The sequence below is a fragment of the Peromyscus maniculatus genome, chromosome 16 (genome assembly GCF_049852395.1).
Source record: "Peromyscus maniculatus bairdii isolate BWxNUB_F1_BW_parent chromosome 16, HU_Pman_BW_mat_3.1, whole genome shotgun sequence".
NCBI classification, from domain to species: domain Eukaryota; kingdom Metazoa; phylum Chordata; class Mammalia; order Rodentia; family Cricetidae; genus Peromyscus; species Peromyscus maniculatus.
The window spans coordinates 58,342,253-58,368,283 of record NC_134867.1 but is presented as its reverse complement, the minus strand read 5'-3'; the positions used below and the strand labels follow the sequence as shown (position 1 = coordinate 58,368,283).

Genomic DNA, 26,031 nt, shown 5'->3' with positions numbered 1-26,031 from the left:
TGAACTGATGGAATGGGAATAAAGAGCCTCACTCACATGAATGATAGGATGATAATAAAGGGCATCACTCATGTGAATGATATGATGATAATAAAGAGCCTCACTCACATGAATGAAATGATGATAATAAAGGGCATCAGTCATGTGAATGATATGATGATAATAAAGAGCCTCACTCATATGAATGATATGATGATAATAAAGGGCCTCACTCATAGAATGGGCAGGTCTTGCCATTCTATTAACAAAAATTCCCATTTCAAAGCCCTTGGACTTCAAAACTGTGGGAGAGGACTACAGATTTGCATTTAATACAAGTTTTGAGAAAATGGGAATAAGATGAAGGGCCTCAAAGGACTCTGAATTAAATCCCAGCTCTCTTCCATACACATTCCATGAAATTAGACAAACTGTCCAGTATCTATGCTGTTGTGACTCTTCTGGGAACCATGGAAACAGTCACAAGGCTGGAAGCTCTAGTGTCAAGGTTGTCACTGGCAGTGGGATAACTATCTCAATGTGTTGGGACTTCCCTGGATTCAGCATGGCTAGTACCACACTGTGAAACTAGCACAGTTGGTCACTCGACTCTGCAGACAGTCATAAATGGGACACATTCTAATGTGAAAAAAATAGAAGTTAATGAAGAATAAAAATGTACAGTGAGGGAAAAATGACTCAAAATAGTTCAACAATGAAACAGGTCACTGTCTATGAAGTACAGACACCTATGTGGTAGGCAGACTTCTAAACTCACCCAGCTTAACTGGTATAACCTGTAGCACCCTTCCAAGAATAGAGATGGGGACAGCCAACTCAGGGGCCTTCTCCAGGGACAGAGTCAGAAAGATTACACAGAGGGCAGAGGCTGAAACGAGTTCGCTGAATGGTCCCTTAGGTCCTACAAGCCAACAACCTGACTGAGCATACTGTGTTACCCAGACCAGAGATCTGGAGCAGAGGCTACATTGTATGACGATTTCAAAACTACAGCACTGTGAGACCTAAAATACACACTGCTTTAGCAAACATATTCGTGCTGGTTTGTTACATATCTTTTAAGACAGTACTCAGGTTATGTATATGTAAGACATGTGGTTTTTATACTCACCATAATAAGTCTGAAAGTATCTATAAAATATAGTTCCTCAAGTATAAAATTCTCCAAGAATTAATAAAAACGTTATATATATATATATACACCCCTGAATTTGTACTTTTAGTAGGAAAAGTTCAACTCATAAGAAAGTTTTTAGTAAATTAAACTCACACTGAGAAGTAGACTCTCAACCTGGCTTTACACTGAAATTTCAAATTTCGAAGGTAGAGTGTAAAATGGTATAACCAACTGGAAAACTATTTGGCAATTTCCACTCTTAAGTACATGCCAACACTATGACTCAGAAATTCCACTCTCTGAGTGCATAGCTCTACCAAAAGATATACACTGTGCATGAATGTTCACAGCAGTTATGATTATAACAGCCCCAAACTGGAAGAAATCCAAATGCTCATCAACAGAATGGGCAAATCGTGTCTCTTACGTCAAAGGGAAACTAACACCAGTTACAAAGGACAGTCTAACGATGTACACAACAGAGATGAATCTTGGATGCTACACTAAGTCTTCAGTGTCACCCTTCAGTGAGGGTGTGTCTTACTGAAGCACAGCAGCCCCTCCATAAAAGACCTGATGGACACGAAACCAACAACACCTATGAAACAAAGAGTAAGCTCACAGACATGTAGTGAACCCCCTAGAGCCTTGATTTGGGACTTTTCATAACTATGAACAATAAACTTCTGTTGTTTATAAACTGCCTAGTATGAGATATTTTATTACAGTAGCAAAAAACGGTCTAAGATGAATATAAAGTCAGAGAAGGAACAGCAGCGGGTCTGTATAACAAGTACTGGAATACTCCATCTTTAAGCTGATGGAAGTTTACAGGTGGGACTATGGATTATATTGCTACAGTATGACTGCTGTGCTCCTCTCTAAATCCCTAAGTTGAAACAGAACCTAAAGGGGAGGCCTTTATAAAGGGATTAAGTTATGACAGCAGAGCCCTCATGAATGGGATTGGTATTCTCAGGAGATTCCAGAGGACCTCTCAACCTGTTCCAACAAGAAATACTCGTCAGTGTGCAAGTCAAAGGAGCATATCCATCATCCCCATGAAACCCTGCCAGTTGGCAACCCCGATTTCAGACCAACCTCCAGAACTGTGGGAAGGGAGTCTACACTGTTCATAAACTACCAAATCCGTGGTATTTAGTTATAGCAGTCTGAATGGATTGAGACACATATCTCAAAAATATACTTGCTTTTGCATAACCATCTAATGACATTTTAAGATACCTGAAATCTAATGACATTTTAAGATACCTGAAATCGTCACAGATTCCTCATAAGAAACACTCAAATAAGCTACTGAACAATGAAGCATATTATCATGGTGTTATACAAATAAACACTTAGCAAGAACTATCAATCATGGTCTTCTTTTAATACAGTTGTTAGCACTTAATCATTCATCAACAAATAGAATAAACTTCACATATAAAGCCACTTTGGGTTTTAGAAGGACAGAAGAATCTATGTATAAATATAGAATACACAAACATCAGTACAATAGTCTATATAGTGTAAAAAAATGGGTCTTATCAAATTAATGAGTTCTTTTACCTCCAAATACAAGAAACCCAGGCTAGTTTTAAGCCATCAGCACAGAAACAGAAACTGGCTGCTGAGGTGGAGACAGCACCACTGGGACTCTCACACTGAGCCTTGGGACAGACTACCCCCTTTCTCTGCCATGGAACCCAGGAGCCTAAAAAGCTGGTTAGGATCATCTAGTGCGATTCTTCCACCCTAATTCAGAATCCCATAGTGGGTATCCCCCAAATAGCTGTGCTTTCAGAGGGCAGCAGCAACTCTCAGGAAGGGAAGAAAGCAGGAAAGGAGGGGACAGTGACTTACTTGTGGAAGGACAGGACACTGTGAGCAAAGCCCATCTTAGGATCTTTCTTGGTGGCATACAGGAGACAGAATTCACAGTATCAAGTCTCACTACCACCAAGTCTAAGAAACTGAAATAAAGCTTGGGGCCAGGAAAGAGGCTGAAAAAGACCACTCTAAGTGACCACAGACAGATGAAACAAAGTCACAGCTCACCTCACTGTTGTGGCCTCGCAGGTTGAAGTTTATCCTCTGTGGAGTACTCCTATCTCTGCGACAGTGGCTAGAGGTGAAAGTCACCCCCACCACACCACGCCCATTGCCTGTGGCCAACCATCCTTCTTCATAGTATCGTCTTCTACACACAGGCTTCTCCTTCTCACTCTTGGGGACACGCCCTTTCCAGGACAGGCAGAGGATGTTGGAGTCACTGCAAAGCACAGGCCCATGTTCCACTGCTGCATACATACTTTTTTCAATGGATTATTTCACTTAAAAAGTACTGAGAATTTCAAACCACGTTCTTTCATTGGCTTATTTTTGTGGCTGAACTCGGTTGGTTTGGTTTTTTTCTCCTTTAGTTACAACTGACCTAGAGTCTAATTAGGTCAGTATTTTATAAAGATCCACCAAATGCATAGTGAAAAAAATTCCTCTATAAAAGATATCAGTCTGCTAAGAAAGGCAATGCCTAAAAACACATGGGGTCCGTTTTCATTTTCAAGTTCTTAGGGGAAAAACATGCCAATCCTTTGGAGAAAGAGCTGTTAGTAAGTGGTGATGGAGAACCAGTTCTCTTCGCCTTTGCTCGGTTTGGTTATTCTCAGCCTGAGAGTCCAGTTTTGTGTGATGTGATTCCAGAGATAAAGGGTTGTGAACACATAGATTTCAAGTAACTTAAGGCAGTAAGAATCCCTCTAACTGGAATTTTCTATTCAAAAGTTCAAATGCAGACAATACAAGATCATCTTCCTTCTGAAGCCACCCTCTGGCACATTTTCTGAATCTCTAGACAAACTTCTGCTGTATAGCTGAAAAGCTTGCATAAGAGAAAAGGCACACTAGCGTGCAAGATCAGACCGGAGCTCGTGTGCAGACAGCGGCCCAAAGTTTAGGAAGCAAAACACTTCTCCCCACTGTTCACAATCAGAAGTTTTCTGTCTCCAAGACTGGCCCTGTGTCCCTAGGGACACGGGGCTCCCTAGAGTGACTCCTCCATTGGTTGGAGCACCCCTCAGTGCCATAGGGGCAGGAGCAAAGCCCCTCTCCTCAGCAGAGGTAGAGGCTAGAGCTTCAGACTGGACCAAGTGCTTTCCTTGTCCTTGCTGACAGAGAGGCTGCAGGAGTTTGTTCTCCTTAAACTCGTTTCTCGGCTTTTTTGCTCCTAAAGATCAGGTATTATTCTATCTTGGTGAAAGAAAAAGAAGCAGTCTTAGAATTAAGTCCATTAAATAATCTTCCTCTCATATGCAAGTCCTGAAGCCATTCACCCAAGTGTGTATCAGAGTCCCCCAAGCTGTAGCTTCTCTTGAGAGTAGCTCTGCACTCTGCTGAATGGCACCTTCCTGTTCACATTCAAGCCTGTTCACACACCTTTAGACCAAGAAAGGTTTTTCCTTGATATTTATTTTGTAACTGACAGTTCCAATTAGTATTTTAAAATACCTTATATATGCAGAAAAGAAAAAGATAAACAATAAATAAAAAATTGTCCAACAGTTAGCTAAAGACGCAAAGGAACCTGTTCCTTTTCAGGTCTGCCCGTCACTTGAACCACAACCACAGTAAAAGTTACTGAGTTTCAGTCCAGCGTTCAAGGCTGCTCCTTCTCTACGCTGGAGAGGTATTCTTGAGGGTTACTCTCTGCGATGTCTGCCTCTGCAAACTCGCTTTACCCACGAACACCATCAGGAAAATTCGTCATTGGTGATGGACAGTTCTCCACGGACTCCAGACCCCAGCAGTACAGAGCTGTCCCATCTGATGCTTGGATTTATTTTCCTATGTGTAGAATGAGCCTGTCCTCTTCTGAAGGGGAGTGTGTGGAGAAAGGTTTGACATATACAGACACACTCTTCAGCTGGCACTTGATGTGTTTGTTTTCCCAGGTAATTCAGGAACCATTAGGTTATTCATGACTTGAAGGTCTTGGACTCTTACAAATCTGTAAAACAATGACAAAAAAATAGGATATATGTATATTTTTCAAAATAGTAAATAAAAGGTCTAACAAATAAGTGCTGTAGCTGAAATGAAAGAATAGTTTTTACATTTACCACTATCGGATGAGACCACTGATTGCAGTGACTGTAAAATCGAAGCAGTAGGTGGATAGGAAGACAACACACAGCAGGAGGAGTCATCTGCCACACACTGTCAGACTGCACCTGTCAACGGCACCGCACTGCCCCTTCGAGAACTCCAGGCCCTCAGTGTGGTTCTTTCCCCTACTCATGACTTGGTTTAAACAAGTTTTCTCAAAAATAAACTCAAAAGACCCAGGAAAGTTAGTGAAATGAATTTGTAGGTTTTTTGTTTTTTTTCCATCATTATTACAGGATATTCCTTAATAACCAGAAACAACAAAGACCTTTACAAAGCCCCTGTATCTGACGGCCAGCTATCACTGAGCAAAGCATGGCTGTCCACTCAGTCTTCAACTTTTCTACTAGCTACAAACTCCTAGAGCAGTGGTTCTCAACGGTCCTAATGCTGCAACCCCTTTATACAGTTCCTCATGTTGTGATGACCCCCAACCATAAAATTATTCTCGTTGTTACTTTATAACTATAATTTTGCTATGGTTATGAATTGTAAATATCTGATATGCAGATGGCATTAGGTGACCCTTGTGAAAGGCCACTGGAAAGCCCAGAGGGGTCGTGACCCACAGGTGAAGAGCCACAGCACTAGATCCTCTTTGGCTGTCTTCCCTGTGTTTTTTGACATTTGCATCAATTTGCCAAAACAACAGTGATTGAACTGTCCATTCTATCAGGACTCACAGAGAAGTATCGACTGCACTAGCAGGCTATGGAATATTTTAAAGCCAGAGTATCTTCACAATAGACTTAAACCAGCATTAAAAAAATAATTTTTGAGACTGAGTCTTGCTAGCTCCTCGAACTTGGGATCCCCCTGCTTTAGCTTCCCAAATAAACAAGATTACGAGCATATGCCACCAGACCTGGCAGCAATTTGATTAAGTACTGACCTTTACCTAGAGCAGCAAAAATTATTAATTTAACAAAATGCTGACCTTTTAAATCTGTGGCTTTTTAATATTTCACATTCTAGATTATCAAATAAGCATCAAAGCACCTCTAATGATGGTCAGAGTATACGGGAATCCCAATGGGGAGTATTCATATACAGCTTAAGTGGCAATCTGAACTCACTATTCTTCTTCCCCAAACACCGTATCTACTGAAAAGAATAAATGACAAACTGCTTGTCTACTGGGCAGACATTTTCTTGAACATGAACAAAGGGAGCCTGTCACTTGGGCAGTATTTGTTGCCAATAACAAAAGCTGAGCTTTCAAATTACAATCAGAATTTTAAGAACATAAGCATCTAGTATTCTAGATTCAAAGACCTTTCCCATGCAGCTGAAGGTGATACTACTAAATAAATGAATGAATTTTGTATTGTATATCTCTTTGTACTTCTATGGCTTGGATATATGATTTGTCCCCAAGAAGTTAAGGTGCTGGAAGCTTGGTTTCCCAGTGTGTCAAACTTAGAGATGGTAAAACCATTAGAAGGGAGTCCAGGTGCCGGTTACTGGAATTACCCCTGAAGAGTAATGCTGGTCTCACACACTGGGTTAGATCGCACATTAATAAGTTGGTTCTTACAGAGCAGGTGTTGTAGAAGAGTGAGTGTGGTCCCTTGCTTTCTCTTGTCGTGTGATCTCTCACACATACACACGTCTGTGACAAGATGCAATCTGCCGTTATGACACAGCTAGAAGGCACTCACCAAAGACCAACAAGATGGGCCTGCTCTAGGTGGTGGTGGTGCACACCTTTAATCCCAGCACTGGGGAGGCAGAGGCAGGTGGAGCTCTGTGAGTTTGAGGCCAGCCTGGTCTACAGAACAAGTTTCAGGACAGCCTGGGCTACACAGAGAAATCTTGATTTAAAAAAAAAAAAGATGGGCTAGCTCAATCTCTGATACTTAGTATCCAAAACTAAGAGCTTTTCACTCTAAAAACTGTTCAGCTTTGGTTTTTCAGTTAAACACAAAATGGACTAAGGCATATTAGTACTCAGAAGATGCATGTCCTTAGTGAAGGACTAACTTCCAGATTACCACTAATGATAAGAAAACTGCATCTGAGCAAAAGACAAAAAAATTGGGAGGGAGTGTTTTGGGGGGACAAAGTCTTATCTTACTATGCAGCCCTAGCTAGCCAGGAAAGCCTTGAACTTATTTCTGCTTCAGCCTCTGAAGAGCTCAGATTTGGGGGGGGGGGGGGGATTTGGGCATGGGGTGGGAGGAGTTCACTGATGTATTTCAAAATTTATATACCAATTAGCTTTTAAGAAATTTTAAGTTGGGGTTGGGGATTTAGCTCAGTGGTAGAGCGCTTGCCTAGCAAGCTCAAGGCCCTGGGTTCGATCCTCAGCTCTCAAAAAAAAAAAAAAAAAAAAAAAAGGGTAAGAAATTTTAAGTTGAGCTGGGAAGTGGTGGTGCACACCTTTGATCACAGCACTTGGCAGGCAGAGGCAGGCGGATCTCTGTGAGTTGGAGGTCAGCTGGGTCTACATAACAAGTTCCAGGACAGCCAAGAGTACACAGAGAGTCTCTGTTTCAAAAAACCAACCAACCAAGAACAAAAAGACTTGCTTTCTTCGAATGTATTCATATTACACTGGTTTTCTTACCAATTAAGATCACTGTTACACTAACCGTCGGATGAAAATCTACACCAACACCAACTCTCAACAACAAACTTACAGGTTACTGACTATAAGGAAACAAAAGTAGAATGTATAATAAATATGCAATGCAATTTTCTTGACTAACAAATTGTGGATGGTGACTCCCCAGTTACTTAGAAAGTTAATCACACACCCCAACCATCTGTCTAGCCATTCAGCGAATGCCTCGCAGTTAGCCTATTATAAAGAAGCATGATCTCAGGTCATAGTAGTTTTCTAAAATAACAGTTAGCTGTCTGATTTAGGGACTAATTTCTGGGGACAGAGATTCAAATGCTAAATTTCAAGTCAGGCAAGGGCCAAGTGCCCACAGAGGTCTGTTGCTTTGAGAACTCCTTGGAAGAGTTTAACAAGTCTGCTATATAGCTCAGTAAGAAGAACCTACACACCAGCTAAGTGTCCTCACACTAAGTCCACTCCCAGTCAATTCTTGAGAATACTCTGGAGAGTACTCAGCACTTACTAAACTCTCAGCTAGGTCTGTTACTGTGAATAATGCCCAGGTAGTAAAAGCAGTAACTGCCATGAACAAGGTTAGGATTAGAGGCTCAGAGGGCTTATGAAGTAAGTCCATCTGGTCTGTTAAGTAGGCAGTATCCAGGAGCACTTGAATCACAGCTTCCAAAAAGTACAGATCAGAGACATTAACTGAAGAGTCACTTGACATAAAGTTGAGCTAGCCACCAAAAACAGAGAGCTCAGCAAGGGAGAAGATGAGGATGGAGAAACAGATCTGTTGGAACACAGTCCAGGAATGGAGTTGCAGGAGAATTCTGAGTGCTTCTGAGTATACTCCCAGAAAACAAGTCTTGTGACCTTAGTTTCTTCAAAACACAGAATTGTTCTAGGAATGTATTTTCACGCTCCTACCAGGTATAGCAAATAGAAGTGAGTTTACTTCAGATTACTCATTATTGCTTGCTGATGTTATTCAATTAAATGTTTAAACTATCCTTTATATGCCTCTATGTAAAAACATGTTTTTGCCATGTGCAGCTTGTCCTTGTGATTGTATGCAGCTTCAACTCCTGAGAACTTTACTCTGTGACCTTTCCTAATGCTCAGAGTATAAACTCTCTGAGGCTCTGAATAAAGCTGACTCTTGCATGAGACTGTAGTCTGCCTCATTAACTGGCTCCATCCTCCCAGGCCCCAGCACCTCTGGAGCAGTGACATGGATCCAGGGTTAACTCTAACATCCCATATCAGGTCAAGGTGGAAGATGCAGCTAAGAAGTCGAACAAAAGTTAAGAGAGTCCAGAGTGAAGAATGAAATAAGAACAACCACAGCAACCACAAGTCCAGGCTGGGCCAGCACTGGGAATGCACAGGTCAATGAAGTCTAGGTCCTGAGCCAAGAAGCACCAGCACAGTGGGAGAAAACAGGCAAAACAAACATCTGTGCAAAGAGATCAATGCTGCAAACGACAGTCAACAAATACTTCAGGCAAAGTTGAGGAAAGTCTTCATGCAACTATGTCCCCCAATGCAGCCAATGCAGTAGGACCTAAAGGAGATGTTGCAAGAGCTAGGCCAAAACAAGGAAAGTTTAGTGGCCAAACTCCAGTGACAAGAAAACCCTAATTAATGAGAAAAAGTTAAACTACTGTTAAGACTAAAGGTGGGGCTGGAGAGATGATCAGTGGTTAAGAGCACTGGCTGCTCTTGCAGAGGGCCCAGGTTCAATTCTCAGTACCCCCAAGACAGCTCTCAAAAGTATGCAACTTAAGCCAAAGTGTGTGTACTACAAGTGTGCCTGTGCAGGAACATATGGATACATACATATGGATAAACACTCACACATTTAAAAAAATGGTGGTTCAGATTAGAGAGAATTTCAAGGAAAGAAAAAAAATCAAATTATATTGCTTAGGTTAGGAAAAACTCAATACTATGGATTAGAATTAACATATTTAATAGAAACAATGCTGCCGGGCGTTGGTGGCGCACGCCTTTAATCCCAGCACTCGGGAGGCGGAGGCAGGCGGATCTCTGTGAGTTCGAGGCCAGCCTGGGCTACCAAGTGAGCTCCAGGAAAGGCGCAAAGCTACACAGAGAAACCCTGTCTCGAAAAACCAAAAAAAAAAAAAAAAAAAAAAAAAAAAAAAAAAGAAACAATGCTTTATGCCTGACCCTATCTTAACTTCATAATAATTACCTTTTCTCAAAAGACCATTGTAATATTTATTCTACACCTAGATCTATAAGCAATAGAATGGGCTTCCAGAACACAGGAACTAAGAAAAGACCTCCATACAAACAGGCACTCCTGGAGAGGCCATGATGACAGACAGACAGACAGACAGACAGACAGCAGAGCAGATAGTGACTGACCACAGTGAGCAGCCTTGTCCAAACAGGATAAGATCTGGGGTTCAAATCTGAGTTCAGTGTTTCCCAAACTTCCAGATACTGAAAGGCTTGTTAGTTGAGATCCCTAATCTGAAAAATCCAGAATCTGAAATGCTATTTTCAGATATGAGGTGATCAGCCTTTACAACTGTGCAGCCAGACAATCTGGACAGTATGGTGTGGTGGTATTATGTTCCCCAAAATATTGTGTACTCTAATAAATTTATCTGGGGTCAGAGAACAGACAGCCACTAGATACAAAGGCTAGAAAATGGTGGCACTCACACCTTTAATCCTAGCATTCCAGAGATAGAAATCCCTCTGGATCTCTGTGAGTTCAAGGCCACATTGGAAATAGCCAAGCATGGCGACACACACCTTTAATCCCAGAAAGCCAGCCTTTAATCCCAGGGAGTGGTGGTAGAAAGCAAAAAGATATATAAGGCGTGAGGACCAGAAACTAGAGATTTTGGCTGGTTAAGCATTCAGGCTTTTGAGCAGTAATTCAGCTGAGACCCATTCCGGATGAGGACTCAGAGGCCTCCAGTCTGAGGAAATAAGACCAGCTGAGAAGTTGACCAGGTGAGGTTAGCTGTGGCTTGTTCTGTCTCTCTGATCTACCAGCATGGACCCCAATAACTGGCCTCGGGTTTGATTTTATTAATAAGAACTTTTAAGATTCCTGCTACAGTATGGTTTTCATGCTCCCCAACTGGATCCTTCTGTGACTGTGGTGATATTTTATTTGTACTAAAATGTTATTTGTATGTTAATAAATAAAGTTGCCCGGGGGTCAGAGCTATTAGCAAGCCATAGGAAAACAGGGCAGTGGTGGCATACGCTTGTAATCCCAGCACTTGGTAGGCAGAGCTAGGCAAGTCTCTGTGTGTTCAGGGATACAGCCAGTATTGGATACACAAGCCTTTAATCTCAATACCAACCATAGAAAACCTGGAGGTCTATACAAACAGGCCATGACGAGGCAGTCATGTGGTTGGGTTTACAACCAATGAGAAGGCAGAACAGAAACACTATAAAAAGACAGACACACAGGAAGTGGTTCTGGTTCGGAGAGGTAGGACCACCACAGGAGGAAGGGTAAGGTTTTAGCTCTTAGCTCTGACCTCTTGGCTTTCTTCTTTGCATTGGTTCTGTGTTTCTTATTTAATAAGACGGTTGGTTACATCTACATTTGGTGCCCAACGTGGGGCAAGAGTTTCCACCTAAAACCTGAGAAAAGATTCTAAAACGGAGCTAAAAACAGCTTCCTAATTATCTCTCTCAAATGAGCAGCAGCTTGCTGGTTTGAGTGGCACATTAAGCTGCGTGGTGGATTTAGCCTTTGCTAGTACAAAACAAAAAAGGTTTCTGGGCTACATGCTGCTTGGATAAAAGCATAGACCCACAATAGCTCCCAGAGCTGGTGGTAAACTACCACCACCATGTTGGGAAGCTGAGGTGGGCGGAGTCAGCAGCCATAGCACCATTTCAGCTTACAAATGCTGCACTTTAAAGCAATAGATTCACAATAAGACAGATTCAGATGGAACAAGACTTTAAATGCTTTACAATGTGTGTAAAAATGTACGTAGGCTTGGAAAAGAGAGGAAAAGGAACATAGACAGTTATATAAAGAAATAGAAAGTTTTAAAAAAATAAAGTCTTTAAAGAGACAGTAAAATTAATATAAAAAATAAGCCATGTAAAGATGAATATTACACAGAGAATCTGGATTGTGTTGTCTTTGGGATTTTTAACTGCAGAAAAACATTTGATCATAAAAGATATTGAGTTAAACCAATATGTATATATTAAAGATACCTTGACTTCAAAATTTGAATATAAGAATGTGTTACTTTGGAAAGGAGGCTCTGCTTTTGTTTTCACAGAAAGCAAGAGGGTATGGATTTGTTCCAGATTAAGATACATCGGGTTTGACCAGCCAAGACCCCCTGAAAGGTCTCCGATGACACCATGGCCCAGATGATCCAACATCCAGAATGGTTTGAAGGCAACTGGCTCAGACAATACAGCCTCATGGACTATTCCATAATCCTAAAATTTTCTTTGTGTCCCGATAAGATACAGCGCCCTCCTCCAGCAGGAAGTAGTAAGAGGAGCTACTCCCAAATTCCCAAATTATATGTAATTTTACTTAAGATTAGAACCTTTTTTTTTTTTTTTGGGAAAAAAAAAAGGGGGGAGGGGGGAAGTGCTATGTGATGTTCTGTGTGTCCTGTGGGAGTCTGTCCTTGGGTTCCTCGTGGCTTTACCCAGCAGGTCTGCATAGAGGATGATTAGGACCATGGGCCTGAGTGCAGGTGTCTGAGATGGTCTGCACTTGGCTGTGCTGGGGGATGGTCTGTATGTCAAGTTGCTCTGATTGGTCAATAAATAAAACCTGATTGGCCGTGGCTAGGCAGGAAGTATAGGCGGGACTAACAGAGAAGAGAAATAAAAGAACAGGAAGGCAGAAGGAGTCACTGCCAGCTGCTACCAGGACAAGCAGCATGAAAAGATGCCGGTAAGCCACGAGCCACATGGCAGGGTATAGATTTGTGGAAATGGATTAATTTAAGCTTTAAGAACAGTTAGTAAGAAGCCTGCCACGGCCATACAGTTTGAAGCAATATAAGTCTCTGTGTTTACTTGGTTGGGTCTGAGAGGCTGTGGGACTGGCAGGTGACAAAGATTTGTCCTGACTGTGGGCAAGGCAGGAAAACTCCAGCTACATGTGACTCCATTCCCTAAGGTGTGAGAATATGGGAAAATTAAAACAAATATATAAAGTCATTGCAAATAATTGTCTGGCTGCCATATAATATTCAATAAATATTGGACATTGCTATTGTCAATTACTTTATTAATATCCTACCATTTGTAAAATCTGGAATAAAATGAAAGGCTATTCAAAGACAACTCTGACTCTATTTTAAAAGTAGGAATAAAGAATAATGCAGAAAGGGGGATTATCACCAATTACAACTAAAGGCTAAAACCTAACACTTCTTACTGAATGGCCACGTTAGGATAGTGACTTACTGAAAAAGGAGGAAGGCTGAACAAGAACGAAGAAATTCTGCATTGTCAAGGGCCCGCTGTTCACCTTCACAACCTCCCAGAGAGATAATGCAACCACTTCACAAATTCTTAAATCAAGGTTCAAAGACTTTAAATGAGGTTTCCAAACCTCACCAGTCCAAGAGTGACAGAAATAAGACTGAGCATCTCCCACCAATACCCATCCTTTTCCACCAAACTCCACTGCCAAGATTAACAAAAGTCATTTCCACTCCCCCTCCCTTGTTGCTGTGGAATAGGAAAAGACATGATTACTTGATGAGAACAAAGATGAATCAAACCCAAATCTGACTATTCACGGGCTCCAAAATATCTACAGGAAATAACAAATGACTTAAAGGGAGAAAATAGTGAAGCCTTAAGAGTAGACAATTTTATTATCATCTAAATTATGAAGGCAATATGTTTTGTAGTATCTTTTGTCCCTCTGTTAAACAAAAGTCAATTTAGCTAATATAGGGGATTGTATCTTGTTCTTTTAAGAATTCATACACTACTTACTGGTAAATAATACACTCTGTGTATATAAATGCAATCCCCTAAATTTTTCAATAAACACTCAATATAACAAACAACCAAAGGGAAACTGACTTTTAAAGTGACCAAGCCACAGATTTAGAAGTAACTTCCCCAGCACTCACGGTCACTCAGCACAGCGTGGATGTGAGTGACAATCATTTCCCAATTCTGGTTTATTTTTCCAGCAAACAATTTGGCAAAATGCAGAAAGTGATTAAAACCAACATTACCAAAGCTAAAACAAAGAACCAATCAAGATGTCCACAAAATTGCTATTCAATATTGTCCCAAAGTCCAGTTGGTATATTATCACAGGGCAGGGGAGGAAGTCATATAAAAGTGGAAAGTACCTAAATTCACCTTTATCTATACATATAATTAATAAATAACAGAATTTAATGAAAACAGATTGAAAGAGTTAAGTAAAATGGGAAAACACGACTGCTGTGATCTAAGTAAATTTTGGTGTGCCCCCAAGTTGTTATGTTAGAGCCTAATACTCAGGGTGATGCTATCAAGTTTGGGATCTTGGGCTGGAAAGATGATGCAACAGTTAAGAGCACTTAATTCTTTCAGAGGATCTGAGTTCAAGTTCCAGTACTCAATGACAGTTCACTAACATCCCTAACTCCAGCTCCAAGAGATTCAATGCTTTCTTCCAACCTCTGAGGATACCAGGCACACACATGGTACACAGATACACATGCAGGCAAAACATTAATACACATAAATTAAAATAAATACACCTAAAAATGTTTTTTAAGAGGTGGGAACCTTGGGAAGTGATTCCACCGTGAAAACTGCATCCTTATAGTAGATTAACACCTTTAAACAGAAGGTAGGTAAGTTCTCTTGTCCCTTTCACAATATAAGATGACTCCGGGTGCAGCCCTCCCTAGATACCAAATCTACTGATGTCTTTGACCTTGGATTTAACTCCAGGAAATAAATTTCTATTGTTCACAAATTACTCAGTCTAGGGCATTTTGTTATAGCAGTAGAAAGAAGGAAGACAGTAAAACAAGAATAAATTCAAGACGACAAGTTAGCCCATGTGTTTCTCAAATTCCCACTAAAATGACCAGAGATAAAAGAAGAAATGCAGAAAACAGAGAGACCATTGATGGGTCTTCTAAATTACTAACAGACAAATGGAGTATAAGAGATCAGACTGACAGAAAAAGTACCAAAGAGCCTTGATTCAGTCAGGCAAGTAAACTACCTCAACCAAGCACCTCTTCACACAAGGGCTGGCTGAAGAATGACAGGCCCACAGAGAACCAGACTTTGACTATAGCAAGCTTTACTGTCCCACCGGGACAGGCAGGGGAACACGAGGAAAGGAGAGCCACACTGCAGTCAACTGGAGTGCTATGCAGTGAGGTGACTAGGAGTGAATACAGCCTGTTGTAGCAAAGCAGTGAAATCCTTAGTGATCTACAAGATTCACAGATGGCCACTACTAGAGATGGGCAGAGTACCAGAAACCCAACTGTGGGCATTCTGGAATCCTACCCTCCCACTTAGTACAGTAACTTTCTCAAAGGGAAATGGAGCCTAGCTTTGATCACTCTACATGGACGAGAAGAGCTTTGGTTTTCCAACTGGGTGTGACGTGTTGACAAAACCACACCTTCTAAATATATTATGATGTATCTACTAAATATATTATGATGTATGGACAATTAACCTGTCTTCAAAAACTCTAATTGAGGAGTGCCTGCTAATGGATGGATAAACAAAATACGGTACATGCTTAAATATAGTTATCATCCAATCTTAACAAGGTAGAAAATTCTGGCACATGATACAACATGAACTTTGAGGACACTATGCTAAATTTTAAAAGTCAATCCTCAAATGACAAGTATGTATGGACAAACATTAACTTGAGGTGCCAAGAATGAGTCTGGGGGAGGTTAACAACGTACAATTCGAATTTTAGAAAAATTACAGTGTTGCATGGTACGGCAGCTGTCTGGTACTGTGAACATAGACAGTACCTCTGAATTATATACTTATAATGGTTAAAAATAATATATTTTTATGTATTCTTTACCACAGTAAATTTTTTCTAAAAAGGAATTATGAAGACTATATAAAATGCCAGGCTTAGTGACATATACCTGCAATCCCAGCACCCAGGAGATCGAGACAAGAGGATCATGAGTTTGAGGCCTGCCTAGGGTCTAGGAGATTGTTTCACAAAGAAAAAAAGAAACAAACAAACCAGTAACAAAAATATAAGGACAAAAAAAAAAACACACCCTTGCATTATATCAAGTTTAAAATTTTAGAAACACAGAACTATTTATGGTCTTGATTGTAATTATGAAAAATGAACATGAGGAAAACATTCAAAGGAATTACGCTAGTAAGGACTGCCTGCAGTGACCTAATCCCATTTTATAAGCATGCTGTGGGCCGGGCATATGCAGCTCAGTGACAGTGTCGACCCAGCCAGCTCAAGTCTCTGTGCTCTTGCCCCAGCACCACCAAAGAAAAAGAGAACGTAAATATACTATAATGTTTTGCTATTTTTCATGCTTAAACTCATAAAACAAAAACAGCAAAAGGAGACACAGTACCAAAATAGCAAAGCTCAAGCGTCTGTGACCACCAAGCTCTGTCTGTCTCTTCTTACCATATACCTTTGGTGTGAAATGGGAAAGCTTCATCCAGTTACAACATCTGAAGACTGCAATGAACTAAGAATCAAAGGGGGGCTCTGGGCACGCAAGTAAGATCTAATTTTAGGCAAATACACAGTTTTGCTCTTATTTTCAGTTGAGGAAGAAAGTTTAGAAAGAAAAAGTATTTGGGGACTTAGTTGAGCCAAAGTGTGCTATCAATGAAATTAATGTCTTTCTACTTCTTTTTGTTCTGTTTTTTGAGTTTGTTGTCGTTGCTGTAGTTTGAGATAGGGTCTCACTGCGCAGCCCACACTGCACCAAAACCCACTATGTAGCTCAGGCTGGCCTCAAACTCATATTCTCCCTGCCTTAGTTTCACAAGTGCTGAGATTACAGCACGTACCACCATTCCCAGTTCACATTTCTTTTAACCAAACTCAACTCTTCTGTGAGAGAAGTATAAGCACTAGATAAGTCTGTCGTGTTATCAATGGGGGGGGGGGGGACCATGATCAGAATATATTGTTTGAAAAAAATTGTTTTCAATGAAAAGAAAAAAATATATTAAAAAAAGTTTTTTACAGGAGAGACAAGAAAGTAAGATGGGCAAAGATTCTAAAGACAGTTCTGGCCAAGCTATTGGAGCCCTGGCATTGTGCACACTTCTATGAAAGTTTACATTCCCAGCTGCACAGACTATTTGCTCTGCCCTGGCTCAAGAATACTACAAAGGTCAGAGGACTGGACAGATGGCTCATGGACAGATGGCTCAGCAGTCAAGCTATTCTTGTAAGAGAACCCAAGTTTGGTTCCAAGCACCAAATGGTGGCTGACAATGCACAATATTAATTTAGTCTGTGTGTCACAAGTCATCATATGAAATTTAGCCCCTCATATTCCCTTCTGATTTACATTACTTAACTAGTCACACTAAAGACATGAAGTCTCCTTAGCTCCTACATTTCTTCCCCCTCTACACTGTAATGATAGGGGTATACTTTAAGGCATTCTACTTAAGAGAGGACACTGTAGAGGCATCCCTGAACATATGCAGAAGGCCATCAGAGGAGAGGATCACATGGAAGAAAGGGATCCCACAACCAATCCAGTAGAGCTCCTGTCCAATACTGGGGTTCTTTCAGCACTACTGTGGAACACGAGAGGTTTCTGAATCCTTTAAAGCAGTAACAAATATCTCCCAAGTCCTCTGAGGGCAAGTTAGTTCTGTGAGGCAAGGAGCATGTCAGCATGTCCTTCTAAGTTGTACCCATCTTAACTGTGATAGTAAGCGGCCTTTTTCAGTGAGTTCAACTTATCCTACTTGACAAAATAGCAAGAGGCCCCAAATTTACAGCTGATGGTCAGTTAGAAGGACAGACAGCTCTCCAAGACTTGGAGCTGGCATATGCCATGGGACAACTAAAACCTGAGGGTAAAATCCATGTGGAGACAGAACTGAGTTGAACTACAAAACTCTCAGCTAGTGGCAGACAACTAGTATTGAAGCATTAGGATTCTTATACATGGTTTTGATATTTAGTCAAGAATGATTCAAAGATGCAATTACTAGAGCTGAAGATGTAGCTCACTGGCACAGCATTTGCCTAGCATGTGTGAGACCCTAAATTTGCTCTCAGGACAGGAAGAAAAAAAAAACAATCTTTTTCTTCCCCTTCCCCACCTCCTAAAACAATCTTGTAAGCTCTAAATGATACTTCATCTCCCTTGATTATTGCATATGGGTTCAGAATGCACACAGAATGTTCAAACTAACTTCTGAATTCAAATGACAGAGCTCTCAAATTCACACAGGGTAACTATGTGTGTAACCAATGGGGCAAAAAATGAACACCCAATTTCTATAGCCTCAGACGTCAGTGGATGCCAGAAGTGGCCCACACTTTTAATCCAGAAGCATAGAGACCCTGTTTAAAACAAACAAACAAACAAACAAACAAACAAACAGAAAAGCAAAATGTTAAGTGCTGTGGGATGTCTTCTGTATGCTGTGAATATATGTGGCTCCCATTGGATAATAAATAAAGCTGTTTTGGCCTATGGCAAGAAAGCTTACAGCCAGGTGGGAAATCCAAGCAGAGATAAGGAGAGAAGAAGGGTGTAGTTAAGAGATGTCAGCAGCCACCCAAGGAGCAACAAGATGCCAGCAGACCGGTAATGCCATGGCCACGTGGCAACATACATATTTATAGAAATGGGTTAAGATGAAAGAGCTAGCTAGGAAGAAGCTGTAGTCATAGGCCATACAGTTTGCAATTAATATAAGCTTCTGAGTGGTTATTTTATACCTGGTTCAGGACCATGGGGCTGGGCAGGACTGAGAAACTTCCAGCTACACATAAGTCAGTGGAGTGTGTGCCCTAATCAATGAGTAAGTGACTCTAATGAGATGCAAGAAAACAAGGAACAGACAAAACACTGGTGATGGCTAATGTGAAGGAAAACTATAGGAAAATTCAAATTCACAAAGTTAGTTAGCACATTTTATTTTTTTATTACTACAGACAGGAATGAATACAAGCTCACACACAATGGCAAAGGGAAGGTCAGGGAGCTGAGTCTTTCCTTTCACCTCACTGAGACGAGGTCTCTGGTTGTTCTTGCTGCTTCATACTCAGGGTAGCTAGTTCACAAGCTGAATGAGTAGGAGTGCTGGGACTACAAATGTGCACCATCACATCTGGCCACTCTTCATGGATTCTGGAGATCAAATTGGGGTCAGAAGGCTGTGCAGCGAGTGCTTGCATCCAGTGAGGCATCTTGCCAGCCCAGATTAGCACATTTTAGAACAGGACTTAAAAGGGGATTTCTTCTGAAATCATGGGGACAATACATCACAATGATCGAAGGAGCTGACCACTGGACAGATGTTCAATTAATTCTACTTATTTTAATAAACAAGAAATTTGATCTTATAAAAAGCAGTTCAAGAATTTGTTTAACAGGTTCATTTGTTCATTTCTTCAACTTGCTCCATTCTGTGGTCAGGGGTGGTGGTATTTTACTTAGTTTTTCATCTTACTGCAGTTTTGATTTTATTGTTTTGTTAGTTGGTGTTTGTTTCTGACACAGTGCCTGGCTATGCTGCCCAGACTGGTCTCAAATGCCTGAGCTTAAGCAATGCTCACTTCAGCTTTACACACTTTACTTGTACGTGTTTTTCATTTTTCTTTTAAATACTGTACTTCTAAGTATGGGAATGTTTGGCTGCATATAAGTATGTGTATCATATGAGTGCAGTGCTCAGAGGCCAGAAGAGAGGGACTGAATCCTTGAACTGGAGTTAAAGATGGCTATGAGCTGTCATGTGGGTGCTGGGAACTAATCACAAGTCCTCTGCAAGAGCAGCAAGTGCTCTTAACTGCTGAGCCATCCCTGAAGCCCTTTGGTGTTTTAAAACAAGATCTCATTATATATCCCAGACTGGCCTCAATAACTATGTGGCCTAGGCTGGGCTGGAACTCAAGACTATCCTGTGTCAACCTCCCCAGTGTTGGGATTATAAGCATGTATCACCACACACGGCTTATTTTAATTTTTAATGCAAGGGTCAGGTGTTTTGCCAAGTTAAGTATCTTTACATCTGTAGCAAAATGACCCCTTCGACTAGACTCCTCTGACTTCACCTAAGGGCACTGTTCCGTTACAGTTACCATGGGAGTGGCCACTTTCTACACCACGCATAAGTTTTCCTAGAAATTCATTAATTTGATGCAAAAGTAACTGCAATTTTTGCAGTGTTGAATTTGTTATCTGATGCTAGTTGTCTTAGTAAAGATGAAGTTAGACCCTAATTAGCTTTAACAATAAAAACTGGAGTCAGATACTGAGGGTAAAAGCTGAAAGATAGGAGAAGCAGGACAGCCAGCCACCAGGAACTTCTTACCTCTCCAAAACCTCAGACTGAAATGGGAGAAATCCTGTCTCTATGGATCCTCAGACTGAATGGGCTGAGAGCCTGTCTCTACCTCCACAGTACTGGGATTAAAGGAGTGAGCCTCCCATGTGCTGGGATCAAAGGTTTGAGCCTCCCAGGTGCTGAGATTAAAGGTGTGAGGCTGCAACATCTGGCTCTCTTTCTCTTTTAGACTGGTTCAATCTTGTGTAGCCCAGAGTGGCCTTGAATTCCTGATCTTTCTGCTTCTTCTTCCCAAGTGCTGGGATTAAAGGTGTGAGCCACCACTGCCTGGCCTCTATGGTTAGCTAGCTCTGCCCTCTGATCTCCAGGCAAGCAATATTTGTCAGAACACAAACAAAGTATCATACAACATTAAGGTTTCTATTGCTCTGAAGAGACATCATAACCATGGCATCTTTTTTTAAAGGTTTATTTATTTATTTATTGTGTATACAGTGTTCTGCTTGCATGTATGCCTACAAGCCAGAAGAAGGCACCAAATCTCATTATAGAGCCCGCCCCCCACAGTGACACACTTCCTCCAACAAGGCCACATCTACTCCAACAAAGCTACACCTCCTAATAGTGCAAATCTCTATGGGGGCCATTTTCTTTCAAACCACCACATTTCACTCTCTGGCCCCCATAGGCTTATAGCTGTATCATAATGCAAAAATGCATTCAGTCCAACTTCAAAAGTCCCCATATCACAATCTCAAACTTACTTAAAAGTCTAATGTTTGAAGTCTGTTCTGAGATTCATGCAATATCTTAACTTGTAATCCCCTATAAAATCAAAAAAACAGATCACGTACTTCCAACATATAATGGCACAGGATATACATTACCATTCCAAAACATAGGGAAGGGAACACAGTGAGAAAATACTCCAAATTCTGTATCTCCATGTCTGATGTCAAAATGCTCTTCAGATCTCCAACTCCATTTAGTTTTGTTGACTGTAACAAATTTCTTTCTCTTCAGCTGTTTTCACTCCCTGTTGGCAGTTCTCCTTGGCAGGTATCACACGGCTCTCGCATCTCCAAATCTTGGGGTCTTCAAGATAATCCAGGCTTCATCTTCACAGCTTCACCCAATGGCCTCTCTAGGCCACCATTCAGGGACACCCCTGACACATACCTGGCCTCAGCAGCTTTCCTTAGTCGTGGAGGGAGATTCCATAGTCCTTTTCTTCTATCCTTGACTCTAAAGTCAGAAAGAACCACATGACTGAAGCTGCCAAGTTCTGCTACTTGCTGGGGCTGGAACATGGTCCCCTTGTTCAATTACATCTTCACTAGCTTTCTGTTTTCCATGATTTCCTTCACTACCTATGCTTGGCTATCCTAAAACTGAATCTGTAGACCAGGATGGACTCAAATTCAGAGATCCCCTAGACTCTGCCTCTGGAGTGCTGAAATTAAAGGCGTGTACTACCACACCCTGCTCTAAACTTTTAATTCCTATTCACAAGTTGGAAAATTAGCTGGGTGGGATCTTGTTCTGGTTCACCATTCCCTTTACTCCATTTCTTAATCTGTTTTATCTCCTTGAACACAAGACTTAGTTCCATTCCATTTCCTCGTTCTTTTTCTCCTCAAATCGTACATTTTGTATTTTTCTTTGCTCAGCTTGCTTCTTTTCATTATAAATCTTCATCAGAGTTAACACTAATAACCACATGACAGAGTTTACACTAGGCTATTTTGAGATTTCCTCTGCTAACAGAATTAATCCAAACTCTTCATTGTAGCCTCAGGCAAACTCTGAGGACAAGGGCAAAAAGTAGCCACATTCTTCACCAAAATATCACAAGAATGATCTCCACGCCACATGCTAACATTATTCTCCTCTGGAACCTCTTGAGGCAGGCTCCCCCACTGTTCAAATCATTCAGCACCACTGTCTTCCATGTTCCTACTAGAATGGCCCATTATGTCCCACTTAAAATATTCAGCTGCTTTTCTAATAAATAGTCCCAAAGTCCATATTCCTTCAAATAAAAGCATGGTCAGGCCTATCACAGCAATACCCAGTCGCTGGTACCAACTTCTGTCTTAGTTAGGGTTTCTATTGCTGTGAAGAGACACTATGACCATAGCAATTCTTATAAAAGAAAATATTTAATTGGGGGTGGCTTACAGTTTCCAAGGTTTAGTCCATTATCACCATAGCAGGACAAGGAGGCATGCGGGTACACATGTGCTGGAGAAGGAGCTGAGAGATCCCCAGACAACAGGTGAACTGTCTTAAACTACCATAGTGTGAACATAGGGAGACCTCAAGCCCACCCCTACAGTGACACACTTCCTCCAACAAAGCCACACTTTCTCCAACAAGCCATATCTCCTAAAACTCCCTAATAGGGCCCATTTTCTTTCAAACTACCACACAGTATATATGCTAAAATTAATATGGTTCTGTTATATATCACCTTAATGTACATTTTTTTGCTTTATGTTTTGTTTTTTTGCTAATGACTTATTTGCTGTTTTACATTTATTTTATACAATGTTAGACAAAAAGCAAACTTAAGCCTCCCTCCTCTTGTTATTTTGGAGACAGAGTCTCACTATGTAGCTCTAGCTGCCATAGAACTTACTATATAGACCATGCTCCTTGATTGAAAAGTAGAAAATGTGAGTCTGTGATGGAAGCACTGAGGGAAGGAAGCTAAGCGAGGGATTGGGGAGGGAGTGGAGAGGTTCTAGATTCTGCCATATAGAATCCCAGGCTCTTCTCTGGTCCCTGGTCTAGATTCAAGCAGACCCCTCCAATAAATTACTTTTGTCATTTTAGTCCAACTAAGACTCTTACTTGTTATCAAGAATTCCCTGACTAACAGAGGGCTCAAGAGTCTTTTTTCATTGTTTTGGAAGAGGCAACCTATGGTGGTCCTCACCCAAGTTGAGGTATTTTCTGGTAGGTCATTGAACTACTGATTAACTCCTCTAGTTAACCTATCAATTAACTGCTAGTTAAGAGGGAAATGAGCTATTCTGTTCTACACTGTTGCTTTGGGAGTACAACACATCAGAGACAAGCAAAATTTGGGGGACAAGACCAAAGAACCCATGCCAGCTGGGCATGGTGGTGCATGTCTTTAATTCCAACACCAGGGAGGCAGAGGTACAATGATTTCTGTGAGTTTGAGGTCAGCCTAGTCTATATAGCTGGTTCCAGGATAGCCAAGATTACATAATGAGATCCTATCTTTAGAAAAACAAACAAGGGCTGGAGAGACGGCTCCAGGGTTAAGAGCACTAGCTGCTCTTCCAGAGGTCCGGAGTTTAATTCCCAGCAACCACATGGTGGCTCACAACCATCTATAATGGGATCTGATGCCCTCTTCTGGCATGTAGACATACAAGCAGGCAGAACACTGTATATATGATTTTAAAAAAATCTAATTTTTTTTTTTTTTTAAAAAGAAAAAGAATCAAACAAAACAGGAATGATGGCACATGCTTGTAGTCCCAGCACTGGGGAGGCAGAGGCTGGGAGATACACTGGGTTCATAGGCCAGCCAGGCAGCCAGTCTAGCAAAATCTGTAAGTTGCAGAATAGTACAAAACTCTCAAAACACAAAGTAGGCAACACATGAAGAACAACACTTAAGATATCTTCTGACTAGCCGGGCGGTGGTGGCGCACGCCTTTAATCCCAGCACTCGGGAGGCAGAGCCAGGAGGATCTCTGTGAGTTCGAGGCCAGCCTGGGCTACCAAGTGAGCTCCAGGAAAGGCACAAAGCTACGCAGAGAAACCCTATCTCGAAAAACCAAAAAAAAAAAAAAAAAAAAAAATCTTCTGACTAGCCACACACACACAAATGCTCATACGCTTGTACCCATATAAAACTGTACACAACATGCACTTATACACATACACACCGTATTTGTTACATTTACCATAATTTACAAACAAAAACAAGCCCCCCAAAAGAGTTAGAGACAGGCAGAACCCCTTAGAACACATCCTAGGGCAGGATGGTAGGCATATAAATAATATGCCCCTTACCCACCCAGCTCAATATGGTGCTGGGACAAGGCCAAGTGGTTAGTGTGGGTGGGCAAAAAGGAATTGTCTCTTCGGGGAATGGAAGAAGAGGGTTGAACCAAGCAGCCATCTTCTGAATTTAGTGGTAACAAAACAAAACAAAACAAAACAAAACTCACTCAACACAGCTTATATTCCTCTGGGTAGTGTTAAGACCTGATCAGCATGGTCTGTGCATTACTAATTCCTAAGTATTTCAACATAAACGGAACAGTTCCTCACTCCTCAGAAATCACTGCTGGTTTCCTATCAACCACAAACAGATGGCAACTCAGAAGAGCCCTGTTTCCATTATGCCAACTTGGCAGGAAGCACACCTGCCACCACCTGAAACACCAATCCCTCCCACCTTTACACAGAAGATTCCTAAACACAACTAACATGATACCTGGATGCCAACTGACCGTCATCCTTAAAAGCATTCAGAAGAGGTGTCTCCTTATTACTCCAGAGTTAAAAAAATATGAAGACTCAATCACATCCTATTGTAATTACAGAAATACTGTAATTTTTCATTGCAGTTCCACTGAAGGGTTCAGACAGAATTTGCCTGATTTTGCTAGATTTAGCCAGTTTTGCTAACATTTTTACATATGCAAGTCAGAGCACATCATATCACATCAAACTTGGAGGAAACTTGGGGTGATGAGAAAAGTTCAACTTGAGATATATTAGACACAACCTACTTTTTTTTTTTTTTCTTTTTTTACAGTGCCGGGGACTGACTGAACCTAGGGCATCATGCATGGGAAAGGAAACAGTATTCACCAATGAGCTGCAACCCCAGCCATCCTTAGAACTTTATAGACATTAAAAATGTGTACCCTATTTTTATAACATTAACATAGATTTCTTAGCTGACATTTTTCAAATAATCAGAGACCAAGAGAATGACAGGCTATTCACAAATGATTTCTAAGGAAGGATTCATGAAAACTACTTTCTATACACACCCAGAGGCAAAGATGAAGAATGGATGTTCCCTTCACAGGATTCCAAGATGCTCTTAATACTTTCTGGATACATCTGCCAATCAGGAGAGCTTTAGTCATTTACTGCTTCCTTGCCTGCTTAGCAAATCAAACTGCTGATCCAAAGTTTTCTTTGGAGGGGAGAGTCTAAATTACCTCTATGTTCCTGCCATATACCAGTATTTAAATCCTCCAGAAGCTCTGTTCTTGAAATAAAAACCAAAATTTTTAAATATGGTATACAAGGTCCAGCATGAAAAAAGATCCTTCTCATCAATGCATCAGCATTTCTTCTCTCACACTCAATAAATTGATGCTTTCCAAGAAATCCTTCAGTAGTGCCAAGCATGGTAGTAACATATGCCTTTAATCCCAGAGGCAGAGGCAGAGAGAGGCAGGCAGATCTGTGAGTTTTGAGGCCAGCTTGGTCTATATACTGAGTTAGTTCCAAGACAGCCAAGGTTACATTGTGAGACTCTTGTCTCAAAATAAATAAATTAAATAAATAAAAAGAAGGAAGAAAGGAAAGAAACAACTCATACAGTAGAAACTATGAGGGGAAAGACAGAAGTTTGTCTCCATAAGGAAATTTA

The 26,031-nt window shown here is 41.0% G+C and overlaps 1 protein-coding gene across 6 annotated transcripts in view; it reads right to left on the bottom strand.

Annotated features, from left to right (window-relative positions):
- The window catches only part of Tulp4 (TUB like protein 4), a 150,458-nt gene that overhangs the window by 112,544 nt on the left and 11,883 nt on the right, over window positions 1-26,031 (bottom strand). For 3 of the 6 annotated variants that reach the window (XM_015996758.3, XM_076552859.1, XM_006978049.4), the window contains exon 2: window positions 3,179-5,126. In XM_015996758.3, coding sequence (XP_015852244.2) covers window positions 3,179-3,430 — 252 coding nt within the window. In that variant the 5' untranslated portion in view covers window positions 3,431-5,126. Of the gene's footprint in view, window positions 1-3,178; window positions 5,127-21,259; window positions 21,618-26,031 lie in introns of all 6 variants that reach the window. The other 3 variants (XM_076552861.1, XM_076552862.1, XM_076552860.1) reach the window with 2 other exon arrangements.